Source organism: Sardina pilchardus, chromosome 6, assembly GCF_963854185.1.
Source record: "Sardina pilchardus chromosome 6, fSarPil1.1, whole genome shotgun sequence".
Lineage (NCBI taxonomy): Eukaryota > Metazoa > Chordata > Actinopteri > Clupeiformes > Clupeidae > Sardina > Sardina pilchardus.
The window spans coordinates 23,108,083-23,130,584 of NC_084999.1; the positions used below are offsets into that span (position 1 = coordinate 23,108,083).

At 40.9% G+C, this 22,502-nt stretch overlaps 2 protein-coding genes across 2 annotated transcripts in view; both read left to right on the top strand.

The window, feature by feature from the left end:
- Positions 1-5,173, top strand: part of LOC134083414 (NXPE family member 3-like) — a 28,417-nt gene extending 23,244 nt beyond the window's left edge. The window contains exons 6-7 of the mRNA XM_062539740.1: positions 3,231-3,568; positions 4,979-5,173. Of these exons, the coding sequence (XP_062395724.1) occupies positions 3,231-3,568; positions 4,979-5,173 (533 nt within the window). The remainder of the gene's footprint in view (positions 1-3,230; positions 3,569-4,978) is intronic.
- A 6,825-nt stretch (positions 5,174-11,998) lies between these two features.
- Positions 11,999-22,502, top strand: LOC134083415 (NXPE family member 3-like). The gene is made up of 7 exons (XM_062539741.1): positions 11,999-12,014; positions 12,600-12,850; positions 14,059-14,477; positions 15,904-15,974; positions 16,336-16,542; positions 19,235-19,572; positions 20,001-22,502. The coding sequence occupies exons 1-7, from the start codon at positions 11,999-12,001 to the stop codon at positions 20,193-20,195; spliced, it is 1,497 nt and encodes a 498-aa protein (XP_062395725.1). The 3' UTR covers positions 20,196-22,502.

Genomic DNA, 22,502 nt, shown 5'->3' on the forward strand with positions numbered 1-22,502 from the left:
CGTCGCAACATTTTCAAAACAAACTTGCATTTTACCACTGTAAATCGCCTCCATAGACTATGCCATGTAAATGAAAAATAGTTATTAAAATAAATCACATATATAATACATATTGCACATATATAAACTATATGTTTTATGGTAAAATATTATTCTCATGCCCGACTAACAGGAAACTAGGAGGGAGCCCTTGCGACATCTGCTGTGAGAAAAGAGAATAGCAGCCTGAAAAAAACATGGCCGAACATGAGACTGGCAGTGTCGTCACAGAAGTAAGAGCAAAATAGCTCTAAACTAGCTTGTACCGGTGTGCATTTGATCATATAAAACTACTGGGTGATAAAACACGCGTATTTAGGAGAAGTTGTGAACGTAGGGTCCTGGAATTTCATTGAGTGAAAAGATTTTTTTTTTTTTTTAATCACTGCGGTCAAAAGGCCGCAGCCCGGCAGTTCTAGGTATATCTAGGTCAAACCAACATGGTGCTTCAAGTAAAGGCTGGTCTGTTTTAACAGTCTGCGACTACATTTCCAAAATCGGGCGTACTATTCTAGTATTGTACTAGAATCTCGGCGCGCTCCCGTCATCTAAATCGTTTAGTGTAAGGTGCCAATCCTAGCGGTTTTAAGTCCGTCGGAGTCTGTCTTTTTCTAGTTTTGCCGTTACGACAATATCAAACATGTTTGATATTATCGGAAGTCTTTTCAGTCATGGCTCATGCAAATAGTGACGTGAACATTAAAAACCAATAGTGACCTCGGTCGAACACGAAACAGGAAGGGGCAAAATAGGCGACAGCTGTAGCCTATATGATTATTTGTTATTTCATTTCTTATAATTTATTAGTCGGCTATTCTACGTGACAGAACAACTCTATATCTGTTAGTGATGTCACACATCAAACAATGCTGCAGAAACGCGAAAAAAATTACTTTGATATGAGTAGGCTATCATGTGAGTTTCTGTTGATGATGACGTGTAGCCTAGTGCACGATGGAAATAATTTGAAGGAATCTAGCAGCAGTCTTGTAAATAGTGACCCACAGTCTTTGCAAAATCCTAATCTGAGACTGGCCTGTGACTAGACTGTGACTAAAAACTCGATGAATTGTCTTTAGATGTGAGAGAGTCTGAGACTGTAGTCTTTCAAAAATCTTTTCAAAATCTTTGCAAAGTCTGTCAATGTAAGGTAGGCTTAATATGTCCCAGCGGTCAAATGACCGGCGCTTGGCGCTTCTATGTTAAAAAAAAAAAAAAAAAAAGTTGCATCGAGATGCATCGATAATCGGTTTAGAATCGAATCGTTAGCCTCTGAATCGAATCGAATCGTGAGGTGCCAAGAGATTCCCACCTCTACCGTGTGTGTGTGTGTACGCGTCCCGTTAGGTAGCCAATTAATAAAACCCATATTGATGCATTTCGCTGCTGCAGTAGCAGTCGTGAACTGACTTTATTGTATTTAAATCCTCTTGTCATAGGCCGTGAGAGGAAACAAATGTGGTGTAACAGGCCTAACACTTAATGAAACCTGAATTCTTGCTTCTTAAAAATCGCTGCAGTTGCAAACAACTAGTCGTGGGCTAACATTGACGCAGCTTTTTCAACATTGAAATGTTTGTTTTCATGGGGGGGAATCCTTGTCTTACAAACAAATGCAGGTGTAAGGTAGGGCTACACTTAATTTAACCCCAATTGTAGCGTTATTGAAAAACGTTAGTTGCAAACAACCAGTCGTGGGTTAACATTGACGCAACAGCTTTTTCAACGTTGAAATGTTTCTTGTCATAGAACATATAAAAAATAAACTCAATTGCAATTTTACAAGCCTAATTAAAGGGATATTCCGCCATTTTTGGAAATAAGCCTCCCCTCGAGCAAAACCTTATATTTAGGCTGGGGATTGAAATGGTCCTGTTGACTAAATGGCGCCCTCTTTGGCAACCCCAATCAACCTTCAATGGCTTTGCGATATTTGACATCACAAGTAGCTTTTGTTCTAATAGGGTGTGTAAGTGAGTGTCACGTTGTCCCGGTAACACGATTTCCTGTTCTAAACAAACGACCTGCAAGTGGCATTTTCCATTGCCTCGCCGTGTTGTTTCTTTCAAAATGAAAATAAATTAATTTTAAGCCGTAAAAATCACTACGATGTCAAGGCGTTTATGTATGCATCTGGTGTACTAAAAGGAGACGTTCACGCTAGCATGACAAAACAAGTTTATAATGTCACGGCAAGCTGGGCTAATCTATGATTACATGAAGTTAGCTAATGTCAACCGATGTCAACTCGTAAATTAATTTGCGCAAAAACGTGGCTTTTTCTGTAAAACAATCATCTGGCATAGGATTTTACATTGTGAATTTGGTTTGTTTAGAACAGAAATTTCGGTTGCTAAGGAAAAGTGACATCACACTTACGCACTCTATTCATTTTTTAGTGGCTATTTCTAAGGTCAAGATTTTCAAATGAAGGAAGGCACAACCATGCCTCACTTTCATGATAGCTCTTTGGTTATGCACAACCTCTCCTAATGCATCAAAACCAAGACACAACCAAGCACAGGCGAAATACTGCTACTTGGTGCAAGTCAATACCTGGAAATCGCCTCATCTTAATCTGCTTCATGCCTTCATGATGTTATGTTTTTCTCATAAAACTCATCTACTACAACCTCGAGCCATCACTTACGCTGACTACCACCCAACAAAATCTGTCCCTAAACAAATACTGTCTATTCAGTTAAGAAAGACAGGGGCCCTACTCACCCGAATCTCCCTTTGCCCAAACAAGGGCACAACGCTTAAAAGGAAGAAACCAGTACTACTCGCCATGAGTGCAATTCTCTTGCATATTGAGCGATCACACACATCAGAATTCAGTGCAGTCGGCAGAAAGCATCTGAGAACAATGTGGTCTTACAGTAAGTCTAGCTTACTGCTTCACCATGTTTAGCTCTAACCACTATGTCATTTATGCTGCTAAATGCTGCTATGATTCTCTGAAATGATCTGAAAAATCAAATCTTCATTTCCACAAAATCACAAACACACAAACAACAAAAGAGCTGAAATCCACTTCATGTTTCAACATCCACCACCAAAAAGCTTTCTGAAGGTTTTTTGGGCTATTCTTGTTCCTTTTATTTAGTATCAGAGTACTCAACAATACATAAATAATCCATCGCACTAAAGAATTGTAACAATCTGTTCATCACACTGTCCCCTCACAGATCTCAGGCTCATGAACCTACATACCCACTCCCACAATGGTCCTTTTTTGGCTGTGGATGTGGAGAACAATATCGACGTGAACTTCCGCACGCATGGTGTCCCCCGACGCAACCCCAAGGCCACGTTCACAGATATGCACTACATTAGTAACGAGATCGATGGCATGGCTGGTGGCTCACAAACTGTTGTCATCTTTGACATTTGGGCGCACTTCAAACTATTCCCACACTCCTTCTTTGCCCACCGGGTGTCCCAGATTCGCCGTGCAGTCGTGGACCTCTTGAGACGTGCGCCAGCAACCAAGGTCATCATCAAGACGGCTAATACAGGATTGGCGGTGAATATTTCAAGTCCTCTTCTCAAACCACATACACTGGAATGCAGGGATCAGTTTAGACTGACGTGTGTGTGTGTGTGTGTGTGTGTGTGTGTGTGTGTGTGTGTATGAGTGTATGTGAGAGAGAGAGAGAGAGAGAGAGAGAGAGAGAGAGAGAGAGAGAGAGAGAGAGAGAGAGAGAGAGAGAGAGAGAGAGAGAGAGAGAGAGAGAGAGAGAGTGAGTGAGTTTTCGGATGAATAAACTACCAAACACTCTGGGCCAGATGTACTAAGACAGTGCAAATAGCGACTTTTTGTATGCGCAGAGTGCGAACGCTGTGCTTTGATATATTGCGTGGTATTTACTAAGCTGTCTCTACATTACGTTAATTGCGTTCAGTGCCGCCCGTTCCCGCCCCCTCTATCACGCCAATTGCGCATGCAGAGCTGAACAACGAGCGCAGTTGAATATTGCAGCAATAAAAAGAATCAAAGTTTAGCGGTCATACACGATTCAAAGAGATGTCAACGAGCAGCGACAGACAGAGTAGGCCTAGTAGTTCTTTAAATCCACTTAAAAATACTTGAACTATTTACTGCACGTAGACTTGGGATATGACTTAATGCCTAACAGATTGGGAAGTGTAGGCTATGTCGTGAAAGAGAAAATACGATTTTAGAGAGGCAAACAAAAGTTAAGGTTGCTTTTGACATAGTACAATGAAGAAAACGGATGCTCTGAATATTGATTCAGCTGTCTCTTAAAGTTTTTCGAATAGACGCATTTAACCGCAATCTGGATTACACCTGCTTTCAGAAGGCGGAAGTTTTTCAACGCAAAATAGACGTTCGCTGTTTTTATACATCTGGCGGAATACTTAATCAATCGCTATTAGCACCTCTCCTCCCCTGTACTTGCGCGTTACACCCATTTTCACCTGATCCGCCCAGGAATTAATATGCATGACACGGAAAAGTGCAAATAGCCATTTTCAGCTCCCACGGCAGGCAGTCTGCGCGTTTCCCTCATTGCGGCTTGTTTGTACATATCCTCCACATGTTTATACGCGCACGTTACGCCTGAAATGGGCGCAAAACGTTAGTACATCTGGCCCTCTATCTTCTTATGTCAGACCGACATTAAGAATTCTCTAGGCCCCAGATCACACAAGGTGGAAGGTGACATTTGACCTTAATCTGAATCTTTCTTCGCAAAGATGCAGTCTGCAATTATAATCTGACACACTGTCAAATTCACCGCTCTAGCTGTGTTTCTGTGTTCGCACACAGCTCTGGCTTTCTAGTGGTTTTGGCGACCACTCTCTGAGCCAATCAGCATATTGCTTTAGGGTCAGGTGCTCAGAGGGGCGTAATCTGGAAGGCTGTTGGCCTGAAATGTCCATCCAACATGTTTATGTGTGTATTTTACAGGATTTCCATAGCGTTGACTGGCTAGCCTCGCAGCTGGATCAAATCATGCGTGAAGTGTTCCGTGACGTGGGAGTTTACATCCTGGATGTGTGGCAGATGACCTCGTGTCACTATAACAGAGAGGACGTCCATCCTGGCGGAGTGATCATCAGAAACGAAGTGGACCTTCTTCTCTCTTTTATCTGCCCGGCGTAAGGAGCCTGATATCAGGGGGACCACATGGGGACCACATGATATAACCCATGCTATTTGACTGAGGACCCCATTCAAATATCAGGGTGGAGAGCATAGCAACGTCACTCAGAGCCTTTGGGCCCAGTAGACCCGTTCAGTAATCTATCCCTGATCACACACAGTTGGGCAATTTCTATTGTTGCTTTTAGCGATTTCTACAGATAAATTATTGTAAAAGAATGTCATTTGGTTTGTCTTGCATTTTGTTTCTAGTTTTGGTCCAGGCTAATCGTCTACATGCTGCAGTACAGAATCACGTGATTGAGCAATTCGTAAATTTGCTAAAAGCTTTGAAAGTTTTTGTTATGGTTGTTTTCTCTGTGGGTCTCCCGAGGTAAATTGCTTTCACTCTCTTCCCTATAGCAACATCTGTAAACCACAGAGAAAGGTAGGGTGCTTGATAATCTCTTGCCACAGTTGAGCTTTTGTGAAAATCTCTTATTAATATTATTTGCAGAGATTTGAGTGTGTGACTGCTTTTCATTGGGGGCCAAGCAGCGAAGCTGCGAAGGCACCCATTGTTTTTGTTAGTTTTCTTATTATTATGCTTCCGCCATGGGAGTCAATGGCAGCCCATAGAACCGACTGTTGAAAAGTTGTGAAATGTGGCACACTGATTGGGGACAGCACCTCATACGCTGTAGCGCCAACAACAGGTCAAAGTTGGACGTGCGTTCACGCACGTATTTTTTGACCCATTGATCCAATTTTCAAAAATCAGGTATCGTTGGAATCTTTGGACCATGATGGATTATCCGCCATTTTGGATTTCATCAAAAACACTTAAAGGGATATTCCGCCATTTTTGGAAATACGCTAATTTCCCACCTCCCCTCGAGCAAAACAATCGATATTTACCTTGTTCCCGTTCATCCAGCCATTCTGTGAGTCTGGCGATACATACATAGATCATTGAATCGGATTAGACCATTAGCTTCTCGCCTGCTAGCTTCATATTTAAAAGTGACTAAGATTTCTGGTAGTTTTCCCATTTAAAACGTGTCTCCTCTCAAGTTAGAAAGTGCAATAAGACCAACTGAAAATGAAACCTGGCGTTTTTCTAGGCTGATTTTACATGGAACTACACTCTCATCTGGCGTAATAATCAAGGCAACTTGCAAACTACTGGCACTACTACTGCTTGTTGTCTATGGGGACTATTTTCAGATGCTGCGCCTATGGTACGTTTGCAAATTGACTTGATTATTACGCCAGATGAGAGTGTAACTTTAAGCATGTGTTCCAATACTTTTGGAGGGCACTGTATATGATTGAGGGGCCCACATGATATAACCCATGTTATTTGACTGAGGACCCCCATTCAAATATCAGGGTGGAGAGCATAGCAACTCCACTCAGGCTTGGGTGTCGGGGAATAACATAATGTGTGATATATGATTGAAGGGCCCTATTCAGACATATCACGTAATATAACACATGATATTTCACTGATGGGCCCCATTCAAATACCAGGGTGAAGAGCACAGCAACTTCACACAGAGCCTTTGGGCCCAGTAATCCATCCCTGATCAGGTTCAGGCTAATCGTCTACATGCTGCAGTACAGAATCAGGTATTTGAGTAATTTGTAAATTTGCTAAAAGCTTTGAAAGTTTTTGTTATGGTTGTTTTCTCTATGGGTCTTCCGAGGTCAATTGCTTTCACTCTCTTCCCCAATAGCAACATCTGTAAACCACAGAGAAAGGTAGGGTGCTTGATCATCCCACTAAGATGCTCAAAGGCTCATTGATGGTATGTTTTGTCCACAAACAAAGGTTACTTTGGTGGTGATTTTGTTTTTGACGGTAAATATATTATGGATGTGTAATAAAAGGCTTGGTTGTTGATTGTGCTATAGATAGGGAATATCTCACAGCAGCCAAAGAATTGAACACCTCTCCCGTACGTATCTGAACTGTAATTGAAGGATTTGTGCGTTGCTGTGTCCACTCTAGGCCATTCCTCTCAACCCTTGCCACAGTTGAGCTTTTGTGAAAATATCTGACTGAAATCTCGCAAAATAAAGAGATTTGAGTGTGTGACTGCTTTTCATTGAGTTTGAGTTCATTAACCAAGAATATACAATTGGACTATAGTTGTACCAACTACAAAACAATGCTTTATGTAAAGTAAAACATACAGTGCCTATAGAAAGTCATCATACCCTTTTGAAATAGTTACTTTTTTTGTCTTACAGCCTGAAATCAAAATCCATTTTAAAAAAAATCTTTTCCAGTTTTATTTACAAATGTAGCTGTACAACATCAAAATAATGAAAAAAAAGTAAACAGTTCTGAAAATTAATAAAAAATGAAAAACTAGAATAACAGGGTTGGAAAAGTCATCATACCCCTGACTTAATACTTTGCAAAGCTTCCTTTTGCTTTCATTACAGCCATCAATCTGTTTGGATATGTCTCTATTATAGCTTTGCACACCTAGATAGGGGAATATTTGCCCAATTTTCCGTGCAGAAATGTTAAAATTTAGTCAAATTCTGTAGGGAATGGCGATGGACTGCTCTCTTCAAGTCAATCCACATTTTTTCTATAGGATTTAAGTCAGGGCTCTGACTTTGCCACTCAAGGATATTCACCATCCTATCCTTAAGCCACTGCTTTGTTCTTTTGGCAGTATGTTTAGGATTTTTGTCGTGTTGGAAGGCGAATGACCTCCCCATCCTCAGCTGTTTAGGAGAGGGACGCAGGTTTTCCTCAAGAATTTTGGTGTACTTGGCAGCATCCATTTTCCCTTCTATCCTGACCAATTGCCCAGTCCCCGCTGAAGAGAAACATCCCCAAAACATAATGTTGCCCCCCACCATGCTTCAAAGTAGGTATGGTGTGAAATAAATCAACGAGTGCGTTTTCTGGCCAGAATTTCCAAGTATTTAAATAAGAAGGCTATGCTGACCTTAGCAGGCGCTATAATTCAGCCCTACTATGATTATGCCTGTTGCTCCTGGTATAATGGCCTCACTAAGTATCTCAAGAATAAACTCCAGACCTCACAAAATAAATTAGTCAGGACCATTCTAGATCTGCCCCCAAGAACTCACCTTGATCGTCATCATTTTGAGAGGCTGGGATGGCTGAGGGTGGAGGATAGAGTCTCTCAAATTGAGTTGAGCATGGTATACAAGATTGTACATGGAGATGTCCCTAAATATTTAAATAATTTCTTCAGTAGAGTGAGGGACGTTCATAACTACTCCACTAGGGGGAGTTCCACAGATTTTGTTCCTCCAAGAGTGAAATCAAAAGTAGGGAAGAACTCCTTTTTATATGTTGCGACTAGTCTGTGGAATAAGTTACCAGGTAACATTAAGGTAAGCAGTAGCTTGGATGGATTTAAACGTTCTACGAAAACATGGCTTAGAGATCAGGTAGTGTAGGGCTTGCACTTAGAATATGTATAGATGAAGACTACTGTTAATGTAAGTGTTGTTTGTTTTTTTACAGTTTTAGTAATGCCACAGTGCCATTCTTGTCATTTTTACATCTGCTGCCATACAACATCAAAGGACCACAATGGAAATAAGCTTTTAAGCTTTATTGTGTTATCCTGACTCTTTTAGATTAAGTATGTGGTATGGTATACTAAATAACTGAATCATGTATTTATTTTATATGTAGGAACTGAGAATGTCAAATAAAATCATTCATTCATTCATTCATTCAAATAGTGTAATAATCAACAATACTATTTACACCCGATGTCTAACATCCATGTTCTCTGTCCATAGGCCTGTGTATTTACCAGCTCTACAGTAGGCTAGGCCTAATTTAGTTTTGAACAGTTTTTAGCTGTTTTGCCATGTCTGGGTTACTTGGAAGTGATTATACAAATATTAGGCTAATGAGTGGTCATGTGGTAGCTTCATCAAAGACAAGCTACTTTAAAGAGTTGTTTTCTGAGTTGTCTTCCAGGCAGCGCTGCCACTGTTGACTTAAAAGCACTTAATCCTACTCCTTCTTCGCTACTGCGTGGTGTTTGATTTTTTAGAGTCACTTGTTGGCTTTAAAACGTCTTTTAAAATGTAAATGACGTCATACACTCAAGCTTCATTAGCAGAATGCTAGTGTGGTATGGGCAACAACAACTCAACCTGTAAGAAATCGGAAGGACATAAGTACTCGTTCATTCAACTTTTGACCTATAACCGCTATGTTGAACTTGCAAAAACTACAATCAAATCTGAGATCTCTCAACGACAATTGGGTGAAAGAGCCAACTTTAGCCGTCTAGCTCCATAGGCTCCCATTCATTCTGCACTCAGGCGACCGCCCCCAGTGGAATTTTGGTGGAACTGCAACCAAAAGTCGTTACAATGGGACTTAATAGCGAGTGGCAAGGCTCTCCGTAGACGGGCTCTGGGGAAACTATTACTAAAGAACTGATAAATCGACTCAGATTCAGTGGATGGGCGGGGGGCGGGGGACATAGCATGATTGACAGGTGACAGTACAACCTTGAAGTACCAAAGTCAAGTCTGAAGTAAAGGCGTTCGAAGTAAAGGCGTTCGAATTAAATGGTGGCGCACGGAATTGCATGAGGCTGACATTTTAAGTCTTATTCAAAATGAGAACAACAGGCAAATGTAAATGTGATGTAGGCTATGACTTCAAATTAATTCAACTTCTTATTCAATTGATTTAAAGTTTAATGTAGCCTAATTCAAAATTCAAATGACATTGATTTAAACTTTAAATTAGATTACATTTAATAATCGTTGATATATTTAAATTTGATACTTGGTGATATGACTTACATGACATTTTACTTTGTAATTTACTTTATATTTAATTATTGTTACTTTGACCCTTCATACAAAGTCAAAACACAACCTTTTTACTAACAACTACTGAAGCCTCTACTTAACTGTACTCATAACTGAAATAAAACCAGTCAATCTTTGACAGGTTCAAAAAGCACAAACTCTTATTTGCCGCGAGGTAACGTCATCTAAGAAAAAAGAAGTCATCGTGCGTACTTTGGCAGGCAAAGAAAAATCATGTCATTTGCTTTCCGAGCCCAACACCTCGAGAATGGAAACCCGGTCACTTATCCACTGTACTATGCCCCGTTGAAAAGAGCGGGAGAATACTAATTATTGAATCACTTGTTGGGGTTGCTAGGTAACGGTAAACAAAACTAAAAGAACGTATTTGATTTTGCTTGCAAACGGACGGCTTCACCCGTTCACTGAATAAAGTTTGTGGAAATTTAGCACCACTTTCCCATCTCAAATATAGTTGTAATAATCCTAACTTGTTAGATTTAGGTAGGCCATCTCCTGCCAAGATGGTCCCGCTATGTTGGATAGCACGCATTTCAGGTTTGGGTGCAAATAAGAAATTGCCTCCATTCCACTATTTACACCCGGGTGCAAATAATCACTCCGTAAATGGATAAAGAAAGGAAATAAATAAATATAGAAGACAGAATTTGTATGAATATTGTTGTAGAATTCTGACTGTATTCTGATGTGTTCCTATTACTCCTGTGTGGGGAGAAATCAATACCATGCAACAAGGTCATGCTGCTTGGGGATATCTCTCGGTGTTAGCCATAATAATTATGAGTCGAATGAGATAAAGCATGTTATTTTGGGCCAGGGTCAGTGATTTTCCCTTCTGGTCATGCCCGGTTTTGTGCAATGGTTGGTACCTACAGGTTGACATGATTTATGTTTGTAAGGTTAAAAACAGCCTTTGTCTCAGGATTTGATTTGAACTTGAAATTAATCCGAGAAGCGACTCAGGGAGCATCTTTTGTCCGGACGTTCAGTAGCCAACTTCTAACTACGACTGTTACGCCACTAATGTCAGTTTTATGCGACGTCGTCGCTGCTTCCTCACTCAATCACACTCACTCACTCACTCACTCACTCGCACACACGGATATCTTAACCACGTGTTCAATATGTTTTTAAAATGTGTTTATAGTGCGGACATGTGACCTCGCCGCCACTGTATCCAGAGCGGGAATGTAGCGGAACATTTTAATGTACTGTCAAGGCCAACAAGGGGACAACGGGTAACATGTCAAAAACTTAACCTTTGGAGAAATACTACAAGCCACGTCAAGTGTCCTGTTCGCGCTCTCAAGTGCCAGTGTGAATTTAAACAATTGTGAATAGTGTTAAACAATGGGAAGCAATAATTTGGACCTAAATATTCACAGTTCACTTATGCGCAAACTTTTGAGGGGTGAGTAACCTATCACATTTAACGTTAGTTATTTATGTATTGTCATATTAGGCTATAAACTATTTGAAATTCATTTTAATAAAGAAAATGTTTATTTCCTTGTTATGCTAGTCGATTTGGACAGACACGTCTGCTGAGAACCAGAAGGCTGTTGGCCTATGATAAAAAAAAAAAAAAAAAGTTGTTCTGCATTTAAATATGTAGACAGTGAAGTGATATAATGGCCAGGTGCAGATTAAACAAATTGTCAGGTTTAATCAGCCTCAGATCTTTTTCTTCTGAATTCCATGTTTTATAAACAGAAACATTAACTGCCAAATACTTTTGTTGTTTTAGTTGGCAAGTACCGCCAGATATGGGTTGTGTCACTTGGACTTGGACTGTTGGTTGGGGTAAGTTGACAGACTTGTTTGTTTTAACAGTGTTCTTCTTGAAATAGCCTAGCCTACTTATTTTCCACATAAGGAGTCTCTCTGTTGTAATCCTGAGAAAAGCAAAGGGTTAGATTACATGTTAGAATAGGCCTGAAAGTCATGTAGCATGAAATGCTAAATCAAATAGGCCTACATTAGCCCATGTTACTATCTGCAGGTACAGTTTCATGACCTAGTAGTCTATCAGAAAATAAATCTAAGGTTGTTTAATATTTACCCCAAGATATGGAATACTGTCCATCATTGGTTGTAGCCATAGGTTGTAGCCCTGCGTGTGAGAGATAGTGGAAATTCGAGGGTTCAGCTTCCTCTCCACTATCAGCACAACAGACCGGTGAAGGTTGGAAGTGTGGTAATTCGGGGCTGGAGGCAGGAATAAATGTTGTGGTTTGCGCACCCTTCATAAATTAATTGTAATATAAGTGACTTAAGTAGATGTAGAATATGTGACACTCAACCTATTTTAAAATGAAATGTTGAAAAGTCTGTTGAGTGTGGTACCACTGGCCCAAATTATGGCGATCATCCTACATAATGCTATATTACACAATAGCAGACATGGTGTGTTTATGGTAATGTTTTTGTTTGTTTATTTTTTCGCAGTTGTTATGGTGGTCATTCATTTTTGGAGACACTAAAGTCCATAAGTCTCTCTTGCCACCACACAAGGACAGAGCCGACAGACTCGTTAACAAAGCACAAGCACAAGCACAAGCACAAGCACAAGCGTTCAAAATCACAGAGGACTTGGGTGCAGAGGAGTGGGACCGGATACAGAGAGCCGTTCAGTGGGGTGGACCGGACCAGCAGAATACCACTGTAAACATGAGCACCAGTCCGAACCACACCACCTTTGTTATCAATAACTTTAAGGACAGTTACTCTGTGGGAGAGGAGCTCCATGTCACCATTGTTGCCAAGGACTTCACTGGAAGGCCCAAAACCTATGGAGGAGATTTCTTCAAAGTAAAGGTTTATTCAGACAAATTAAAGGTAATATCATATTTTTCCACCCATACAGTTCTGTGTATTTAATAATTTTGTTTTGTATAATTTCAAAGTGGCCGTGGAGGTGTCCCATATGGAATTAATGGACCAGGCAGATCGAGGCAAAGAACTTGGTGGGGTTTGTTCCGCCTAGACCATTAATTTTGTGTAACGGGACACCTCGAACGCCGCTATGCCACTTATCATCCGGTTGCCACCATAGGCGATAATAATGCCTTCATTGCATGCAAAAGAAACTAGAGGCTCTGTTTACAAATAAAGCAGACTTGTTCAGGTTGTTGTACAACTTTCTTTGGCCCTGACAGTTATAGTTACCAGATCTACTTCATGGGTGTCCCAGAATTAATAGCCACTCCATCAGCCAATCAGAAAAGAGTATTTCTTCCCTCCAGATGATGATGAATGATTTTGACCTTACATTATATAGCATCACATATCTTGTTCAAAATATCAGAGCAATGTGATTGACAGGAAGAAAATAGAGATGAAGTGTCCAAAAAAGTGCATTGCTGCTCAAAATGTTGCATTGCATCACACTGCATAGCACTGCTTTGGGTTGCATATTGTAGCTACAGTTTTGAAAGCAATAATTACATCACTAATGCTCGCTTGCTAATATAGTGTGTAGTAGGATATGATTTCATCTTCATTCCCTCCCAGAAACCTCCAGAATCCCATCAGACATCTGTAGTGGAAAAGTTGTTTTATTTTCATGATCTTCACGCCGCAAACTGTAGTTTCAAGTTTTTTTAGTTTGAGTTGCCATGTGTGCTATTGGTGCCTTGAATGCAAATAGGCATTTCATTTCCCAAATGTTTTATTTGACCCCGATGGGCAGTTGAAGGAACCTAATGTCCTACATCATCACACCATTATCACTTACACCTAAAGCTGACCTAGGATCATTTAGATTCAGTTTTAAACATCATTGTTGTGCAAGGGAGGTGCTGGGTTCACCCCACTAGGTCCAAATCTGGGAGGAATGTGTTCTGGCACAAATGAATCCCTTTAATTCAACAGGTAGAGCAAGTTGCTAACAACCTTGTGTGATCATGTGTGTATTTATACCCAGGGAAAACACACCCTTGTTGAACAAAATGTATATCTATACTGAACTATAGGTGACTCCGTCTGAAATATTTTCCGTTTAATGAATGTTTGTTAAATGTTTCCCTTTTTCCCCTGCATGGTAGGCTAGTGTGTTTGGAGAGGTGCTGGATCATCAGAATGGCACCTACTTGGCCCGGTTTACCCTACCATGGGCGGGTGAGGCATCGGTGGCGGTCCTCCTGGTTCACACCAGTGAGGCTGTAGAGATCCTCAAGCGACACCGGGAAACAGACCCCGACCGTGGCTTCTACTATGGCTACTTTGTGGGCAAGAACTCTCAGGGTGCTCGAGTGGAGGAGAAGGCGGCCTGCAACGTGAAATGGGAGGGGGTGGGCCTACCTGGTAAGGGGGCCTGTTGCTGTGAATACCCCGATTTAAAGGCAAGGCTGACGTGGCACTGCCGTAAACCCCCAACTCTCCCATGCCACACCCTGATGCACCATGGTATGGGTCCCTATTACGTGAATCACTGGACAGATCTTGAAGAGGCCATCATGGACAGGTGAGGAAAATAAGTTTGATTTTTATTGAAATAGGATTCATTATTAACGGTAATTTTTAAACCACACATGAATGAAGACCTAGTCAGGCCAATGGTAGGAAAAAATCAGGAACGGAGTGTTATTCACAATGATGCGCATCAAAGGCATGACTTCATCTAAAGATCCACCAGTTGCTCTAACTAGACAAGGAAATAGTAATAGTTTAAGGATCCTTCCACGATGATGGAAGATTTGGCATTGGTCATCACATCTTACATGGACCACAAGTGGTATAAACTAACTGAATGTTGACAGAAAATTACAAACCATCATAATAACAACAACCATACATTTAAGTACAAACTGTGACTGTAAGGAGAATTAATTGTTGTCTAACTATCGTCTAACATTGTGTCCATCATTGCAATTATGGTTTAGCATTTGGGTATTTCTCAAAAGCATAGTGGTTCACGCTCACAAAACAGTTTATCTGTTAGAAAGAACACAATGGAGTAGTAGTTGTTTTGAGGCTCTGTTTCATGTTGTGTAGAGGCAGAGATTTCCATGCCTCCATGCTATAACTGTTCAACACTATGGGCCCTGATTTGAATGATGGGCAAACTGTTACATGTAAGTCTAACTGAAGCTAATATAAATAATGCAAGATCAATAAAGCAAATAAAGCAAAATCAATTTGCCAATGTAGCATCATTGGCAGGACTTTTAAGCCCCCCCCCCCCCTAAGAGTTTTACCTTAAAATAATGTTACCAAAATCTTTTTGACGGCAGATAAACTCTCAATGGGGCAAATGGCACTTCTGCTGCACTCTGATCAGGTCTTATTGCTGGTAAAATAGCCACAGGAAGTTGCTGATTGCAAAGAACATTAGTCTCTCTAAAAAAGCTCTCTTTTTACAGACTAGTGAATGTACATTTGTCATTACGGTGCAATATTCCAATATGTGGTTAAATGTTCTACATTTCATGATATTAGTAGGTCACTCTGACACTTAAAGTATGCTCCTCCTTCATGACCCTGTATGATATCTGTACCGTTTCCCCAAACATGGATAATGTAAGACGCCTGGGTTTGCGTCCGTGATTAGAGTAATCTGAATGCCTCCTGACTCTTTCACAGTCACTGTAAGATTATCTATGCCTGTTTGTCTGGATAATTCTCTGGATAGTTCAGAGAGGCATGTTCTGAAGTGGGTTGTTCTTTGTGTGTGTGTCTCCTCTGTATACCTCCAAATTAAATCCTGATGTAGGTGAATGTGAAATTCAGTTAAAAGCAGTATCTGAAGAACACTTTGAGGGGTTGCTTTTAGAATGGGTACAAATGTTCACTTGATCTCAAACTTGTAACCCATGCCATGACTGGTGCTGTGTGATATAAACTACAGAAATAGAATGTGTGAGATGCCATGCCACACTTTGTGTCCTCAGACAATATGTGCAGCGTTGGATCAAGGGTGATTCACGAGTAGTTCGAGTCCTTGCTTCTAATTCAACTATTGGTATGTTTTTCTTTGGGTCTGTGTCTATCAATTTCATGACACACACACTCACACTCCCTCACTGTGCATATGAAGACCAACACAGTCACTGTCTATTTTTCTTTCACATCCTTAGAAGTATTTGACTCAGTGTAATGTGGTGATTTGATCGATGCTGGAGGTCATTTAAGAACTACTGTATCCAGTTATGACCATTACATTACATTACATTACATTTGGCTGACGCTTTTTAACCAAAGCGCCTATGACAAAGAGCATTGTGAGGACAATTAAATGAGTGGCAGCAGTCTCTGCTATCTGCAGCAGGACCCAGATAAATACCTTCTCCACTCGCTATACTTCCTCACTGCCTCACCTTTAGGACAAAGAGAGCGATGTAAACCTGGAATGCCCACACCGATCCCAGCAGGATTCTTCATGGATGACGTTTGGACGTCATTTGTGTGTGCCACCCGTGATTTTAAGGCTTCCGATGACAAAGCTCAGTGTTTGAGGAACAAACACATCTACATGATGGGAGACTCCACTCTCTTACAGTGGTACGACTTCATCATCAGTTCCATACCAAGTAAGATGACATTGACATTGTGTACACACACACACACGTACACATGCGGCAGTAGAGCAAACAAGTACACACTGCATGCACACACACATATGTGACCCTGCAAAGCAAAACCAGGCGCTTTGCGCTCTCTATATTGAGAAAATCCACGATAAACAAGCGTTCGGGCAAAAATATTGCTGAAAGGAACACTTCAATGTTTTTTCATATTGAATTACGTTATTCCCTTAACTAAGACGAATTGATACATACCTCAATTTCAATGCGTGCACTTACTGGCACTGGCGCGCGGCGCTACTTTGATAGCACATAACTAGCACAGTTCATTCATTAGGATCCAAACAGAGATGAAGTTAGAAGCGACCAAACACCTCCATGTTTACCCTATTAAAATACAGTTACATGGGGGGCGCTGTGTCGCAACAGGCTACAGTGCTTGTGCCATGTACGGGTCCGAGTGCCCATGGGGACCCAGGTTCGAGTCCGACCTGCAGCCATTTCCCAATCCCATCCCATCTCTTTCTCCCACCTGCTTCCTGTCTCTCCCCACTGTCCTATACAAATAAAGGCAAAAAGCCCCCAAAAATTTGTATGACTACTTGTGTTACTGTATTTTAATAGGGTAAAATATGGAGATGTTTGGTCCTTTCTAAATTCATCTCCGTTTGGATCCTAATGAATGAACTGGGCTAGCTACAGTAAGTAGCGCCGCGTGCCAGAGCCAGTGAGTGCACGCATTGAAACGTGAGAGGTATGTATCAACTCGTCTTAGTTAAGGATGACGTAGTTTGATATAAAAAAAAATGGTGAAATGTTCCTTTAATTCATCAGTATACAGTCTATACTTTCATATTGTGAATAAATTTTACGGAAAATACGTTTTGACTCTTAAACCCAGTGAAGATTCAACACATTAGCAGTCATTCCTGTTGTCCACGCCACTTAAAAAGGAGAATTTCTTCTTTTCTCGCATGTCGTGACGGGAGAACCATGTCGACTTTGAATGCGGTTATCTTAGCGATAGTTTTTCAAATACCCTTGATATACATAACTTTGGAAAGCATAGTTTATGGCCGTTCAGGTGAGTGCAATAACTTAATTTTGTACATTTTACCAAAGCAACTGGTTTCGCTTTGCAGGGTCACATATACAGTATGTTTGTAATGTTTGCAGCTGCACTATGTTGATATTCACTGTATTTGATAATGCACCTCTTGATGTACAGTAGAAGACAGTAGGCCTATTACAGGGCAGTTTGATCTGAGGTTAGCTGTTACTAGCATGACAACTTCAGTTGGTATCTCACTGATCTCAACTGTATCTTGACAGTTTTTTGAATGTCAAATACTTTCTGTGGTTATTTCTAGGACCTTTTTTTAAAACCATCTTCTATACCCTCCAAAAAAACCCTACATTTTAAAGCATGAAGGCATGATCATAATGTATTTCATGTAAATACTAAATGTATCATTGCTTTTGAACACAAGGTGACACATTCTGTTTGTTTTATTGAATAGAACTTATTGATATATTGAATACCATGTTAAAGGGCAAATCTTTTATGATTACAGTGGTGGGTCTATTTTATCTGTCATGTAGCATAACCACACAGTAAGCCTTTTTGTGCCACAAGGGCATCGAGTATGAAACAAATGTTCCATGCAGGCTGCAAATTTAAGGGACTGCTGTTACCATTTGTCCATAAACCTGGCACTACCGTATTTTCCGGAGTATAAGTCGCACCGGAGTATAAGTCGCACCAGTCAAAAAATGCCTCATGAAGAGGAAAATGCCATATATAAGTCGCACCTGACTATAAGTCGCATTTATTCAGAAATGTATTCACAAAATCCAAGACCAAGAACAGACAGAGGCTGTAACTAGACACAGAGGCCAACATTTTAATATTAATGATGAGAAGGTGTGAATGGCCACCCATCTGTAGCTGTAGACAGCTGTAGACAGCAATGTTTACTCCTCTTTCATTTTGGAATTATTCAAAAACATGTTACATTTCATATATAAGTCGCACCTGACTATAAGTCGCAGGGCCAACCAAACTATGAAAAAAAGTGTGACTTATAGTCCGGAAAATACGGGTAGTGTTTTATTCAAGACCACCTGAACTGAGACCAATTCATGACCAAGACCAGAGTGTATGAGACAGAGACAAGACCAACACTTTGAGAGGCTGAGACCAAGTCCAGACCAAGGCAGGACAGAACTGAGTCAAGACCAGTAGGAGCCTGACACTGCATGACATATACAGTAGGATGAAACCACAACAAGCTACATAGGCTCCATAGGTGTGGGCCATAGATACAGACGGTTAGAAGGTTGCCGCCCCCTCTGTGGGGGAAAACAAGCTAACATCACACATGAAAGTCAATGGGCTAACTCGCTAGGAGAACACAAATGTTTTCCCCCACGGGGGGTGTCTCAGCCATGGTAACCACGGTAACTGGGGGCGGTAACCACAATTATGAGGAGATGCCGTCTGTATGTATAGGCATTTCTACGATTCTCTGAAATTATCTGAAAAATCTACATTCCCATATAAACACCCACATACAAACTCCAAAATTCACTTTCAGTACTATGCCACACAAATCCAATGCAAAGAGGTTTTCTGGGTGAGTCTTGCTCTTTTTCTTAAGTCATTCTAAAGCATGGCTATCACACTGTCTCCTCACAGGTCTCAGGGGCATGACATCACCTGGCTACCGCCAATATGGGCTCTATTTGGCTGTGGATGTGCGGAACAGCATCGAACTACACTACTGCACACATGGTAATCCCCAACGCAGACCCAAGTCCAAGTTTGCAGATATGCACTACATTAGTGACCAGATCGATGGCTTGGGTGGTGGGCCACAAACTGTTGTCATCTTCAACATTTGGGCGCACTTCAAACTATTCCCACACTCCTACTTTGCCCACCGGGTGTCCCAGATTCGCCGTGCAGTCGTGGACCTCTTGAGACGTGCGCCAGCAACCAAGGTCATCATCAAGACGGCTAATACAGGACTCCCGGTGAATAATTCAAGTCTTCTTTTTTAACCACATATGCTGGAATGCAGGGAAGAGTTTATAATCGTGTGTGTGTGTGTGTGTGTGTGTGTGTGTGTGTGTGTGTGTGTGTGTGTGAGCGAGAGATTTCAGATGAATAAGCTAAGCGCTTTCGGTCGGACTAAGACATGTAGATAATGTGAAAATTGCTTTGTTTTGATTGATTTGATGTTTATGAACATGTAGGGGAATATCTAGATGACCTACGCCAGCGTAGTGAAGTAAACGTGTGTGTTCGTACACATTTCTGGCTCTTTAGTGGCTACCAGACACTGAGCCAGTCAACATATTGCTTAGGGCCAGGTGTTCGGAACAGAGGGGCGCGGAACAGATCTGGTTGGCAGTTGGTCTGAAATGTGTCCATCCAATACATTTATGTGTGTATTTTACAGGATTTCCATGGCGTTGACTGGCTATCCCTGCAGCTGGATCAAATCCTGCGTGAAGTGTTCCGTGACGTGGGAGTTTACATCCTGGATGTGTGGCAGATGACCTCGTGTCACTATAACAGAGAGGACGTCCATCCTGGCCCAGTGATCATCAAAAACGAAGTGGACCTTCTTCTCTCTTTTATCTGCCCCGCATAAGGAGCCCAATATCAGGGATGAAATAACATAACCCATGATAGTCTTATTATTGAGGGACCCTATAAGGCATCGCATATAACTAGGGCTGCCAATCCATTCAAAAAATGAATCTAATTACATACTCTGTGATTAATTAATCTAAATGAATCGCCTATATCATTCTTTCTGTGAAAGTATTTTAAATATTTAAATTCAAATGAATCAATTCAATAATCAACATTAGTGGCATTACATTTTAAAAACTTTTGTTATTTTCACTGTTCAAATAATGGCCATAACAATCTACAATATGACCTAATATGCTGAGGAAAAGGTTTAAAAAAATACAAGGCATTTCAGGATGCGGTTATAACCTAGGGGATCACAATGAAAATAGATTAACACTCCCCTTGATGTCAACGCTATTTCTTTGCATTGATGTGGTACTTTCGAGTTGATAAAAGTAAATGATCCAATCAATGATCCAGGCAGGGTATTTCCATCTCCCTCCTTCATTTTACAGTCTAATGGTTACTGATCAGAACGGCTCCGGGTCAAAGGTCATACAGAATCAGTCAATCATTGTTTATTTTAATCATTTATTTTTTTCTCAAAGTAATGAATTGAAATCAATGTAATATTTGGACAGCCCTAAATATAACCCATGTTATATGACTGAGGGGCCTCATTCAGATGTCATGGGTGGAGAACATAGCACCTTCACACAGAGGCTTTGGCTTCAGGGCCCCTTAGGCCCAGACACAGATTTACATTTAGCAGACACTGTTGTCCGAAATTACTTACATACTAGTGCAATGCCCGTACAAACAATGTTCTCCAAGAAAGTTGTTGCCAAATGACGTTGATGCAGGTAGATCATGTTAGATTGTGATGATGTAGAATCAAGCCCGTGCAATTAGTAGAGCTTTTTACTGTCTTTGCAAAGGAAAAAAAGTGAAGGGGAAAGGCGTTTGAGTTGCAGCTAATGGCAATATTAGACATATTACATACCTGTGCGTTTTTGCTGTTGTTGGAAAATGATAGCCTAAAGCTAATCGTGGCCTAAAAGCTGACCATGGCAATGCCAGTGCTATGAACTCGGAAGTGATGTTTGAATGAATGTTATGCCCATAGCCCAAAGCCATCGATGGCTTTGCCATAGCCGATGTCCAGATAGAATCAAGAATGGCTGTTTTAAATGCAAATTTTAACAGAATGCTACCGACGTGTGTATCGGCATTGCAAGATCAGCAACCTGATCAGGCAACAGAACCGCTAGGCAACCGCGGTTGTTGATGAGTAGGCTAGCTATGCAAAGTTGACTTTAACAGCCTGCTTACCAACATGGGTGCAAGTGTGTCGGACTCAGCATGTTTATCCAACATTAACAGTCTTGAAACGGTCCTTTGTTTATGTGAGACATCGTCATTTCCATGAATGGCAAGTGGCAACACGTGAGTTTGTCAGCGAAATGTGCTTTTTTGTTTCTATGCTGGAGTGAGTGAGAAGGGGCGTGGCTAAAGTGCGGAGAGCGGTAGAATTGTGGGATTGCGGTATGAGTTGTATTTTGCTTAATTTAACAATATCTTTGTAATTTTTTGTTCAAAAATGACCAAACTTTGCACTGCACTCACGCATGTCATTAGCAAGACATGTGTGGAATTGTAGGTCAGTCGGATGAGTGGTTTGAGAGTTATGCGTGGCACAGACAGACAGAGTGACACACAGAGTGACACACAGACAGACGTTCCTTGCATTAATAGATAGATAGATAGATAGGCAGATAGATGTCAACTGTATTACAAGGGATTACATTGTCCCCAGAGCAACTTGGGGTGAAGTGCTTTGCTCAAGAGCACAATGGTGGAAGCCAGAAACTGAACCCACAGCTTTCAGGCTACTATACACTAGCCCAGCTCCTTAACCACTACACTACCACCACCCAGTAGGCCCATTCAGTATTCAATTTAATTTCTACAGAGAAATATTATTGATAGTGTATAACTTTGTTTTACTTGTATTTTTGTTCTAACTTTGGTCCAGGATAATCGTCTACATGCTGCCGTACAGAATTTTCTTTATCACTGAAGTATTTGGAGAATTTGTAGATTTGCTAGAATTTTTTTTTTTTTTTTAAATGTTGAAGGTGATGTTGAACCTATGAAGGTGATGTTGATTTTGTTTTGACGGTATAGTCTTGGTTGTAAATTGCCTGCTGGGAAATTCCCTTTTTGTGGCTCAAGGAATACCTCTCCTGTTACTGAAGGATTATTTTGTTGGTGTGTCCATGAATCCGACATGCCACTCAAGGCCATTCCTCTCAACCCT

Bases quoted from the DNA above. Each gene is read 5' to 3' on its own strand.
- LOC134083415 (XM_062539741.1), top strand. The intron at 16,543-19,234 runs GTAAGATGACAT...GTCTCCTCACAG, and splicing joins CATCATCAGTTCCATACCAA to GTCTCAGGGGCATGACATCA. The intron at 19,573-20,000 runs GTGAATAATTCA...TGTATTTTACAG, and splicing joins CGGCTAATACAGGACTCCCG to GATTTCCATGGCGTTGACTG.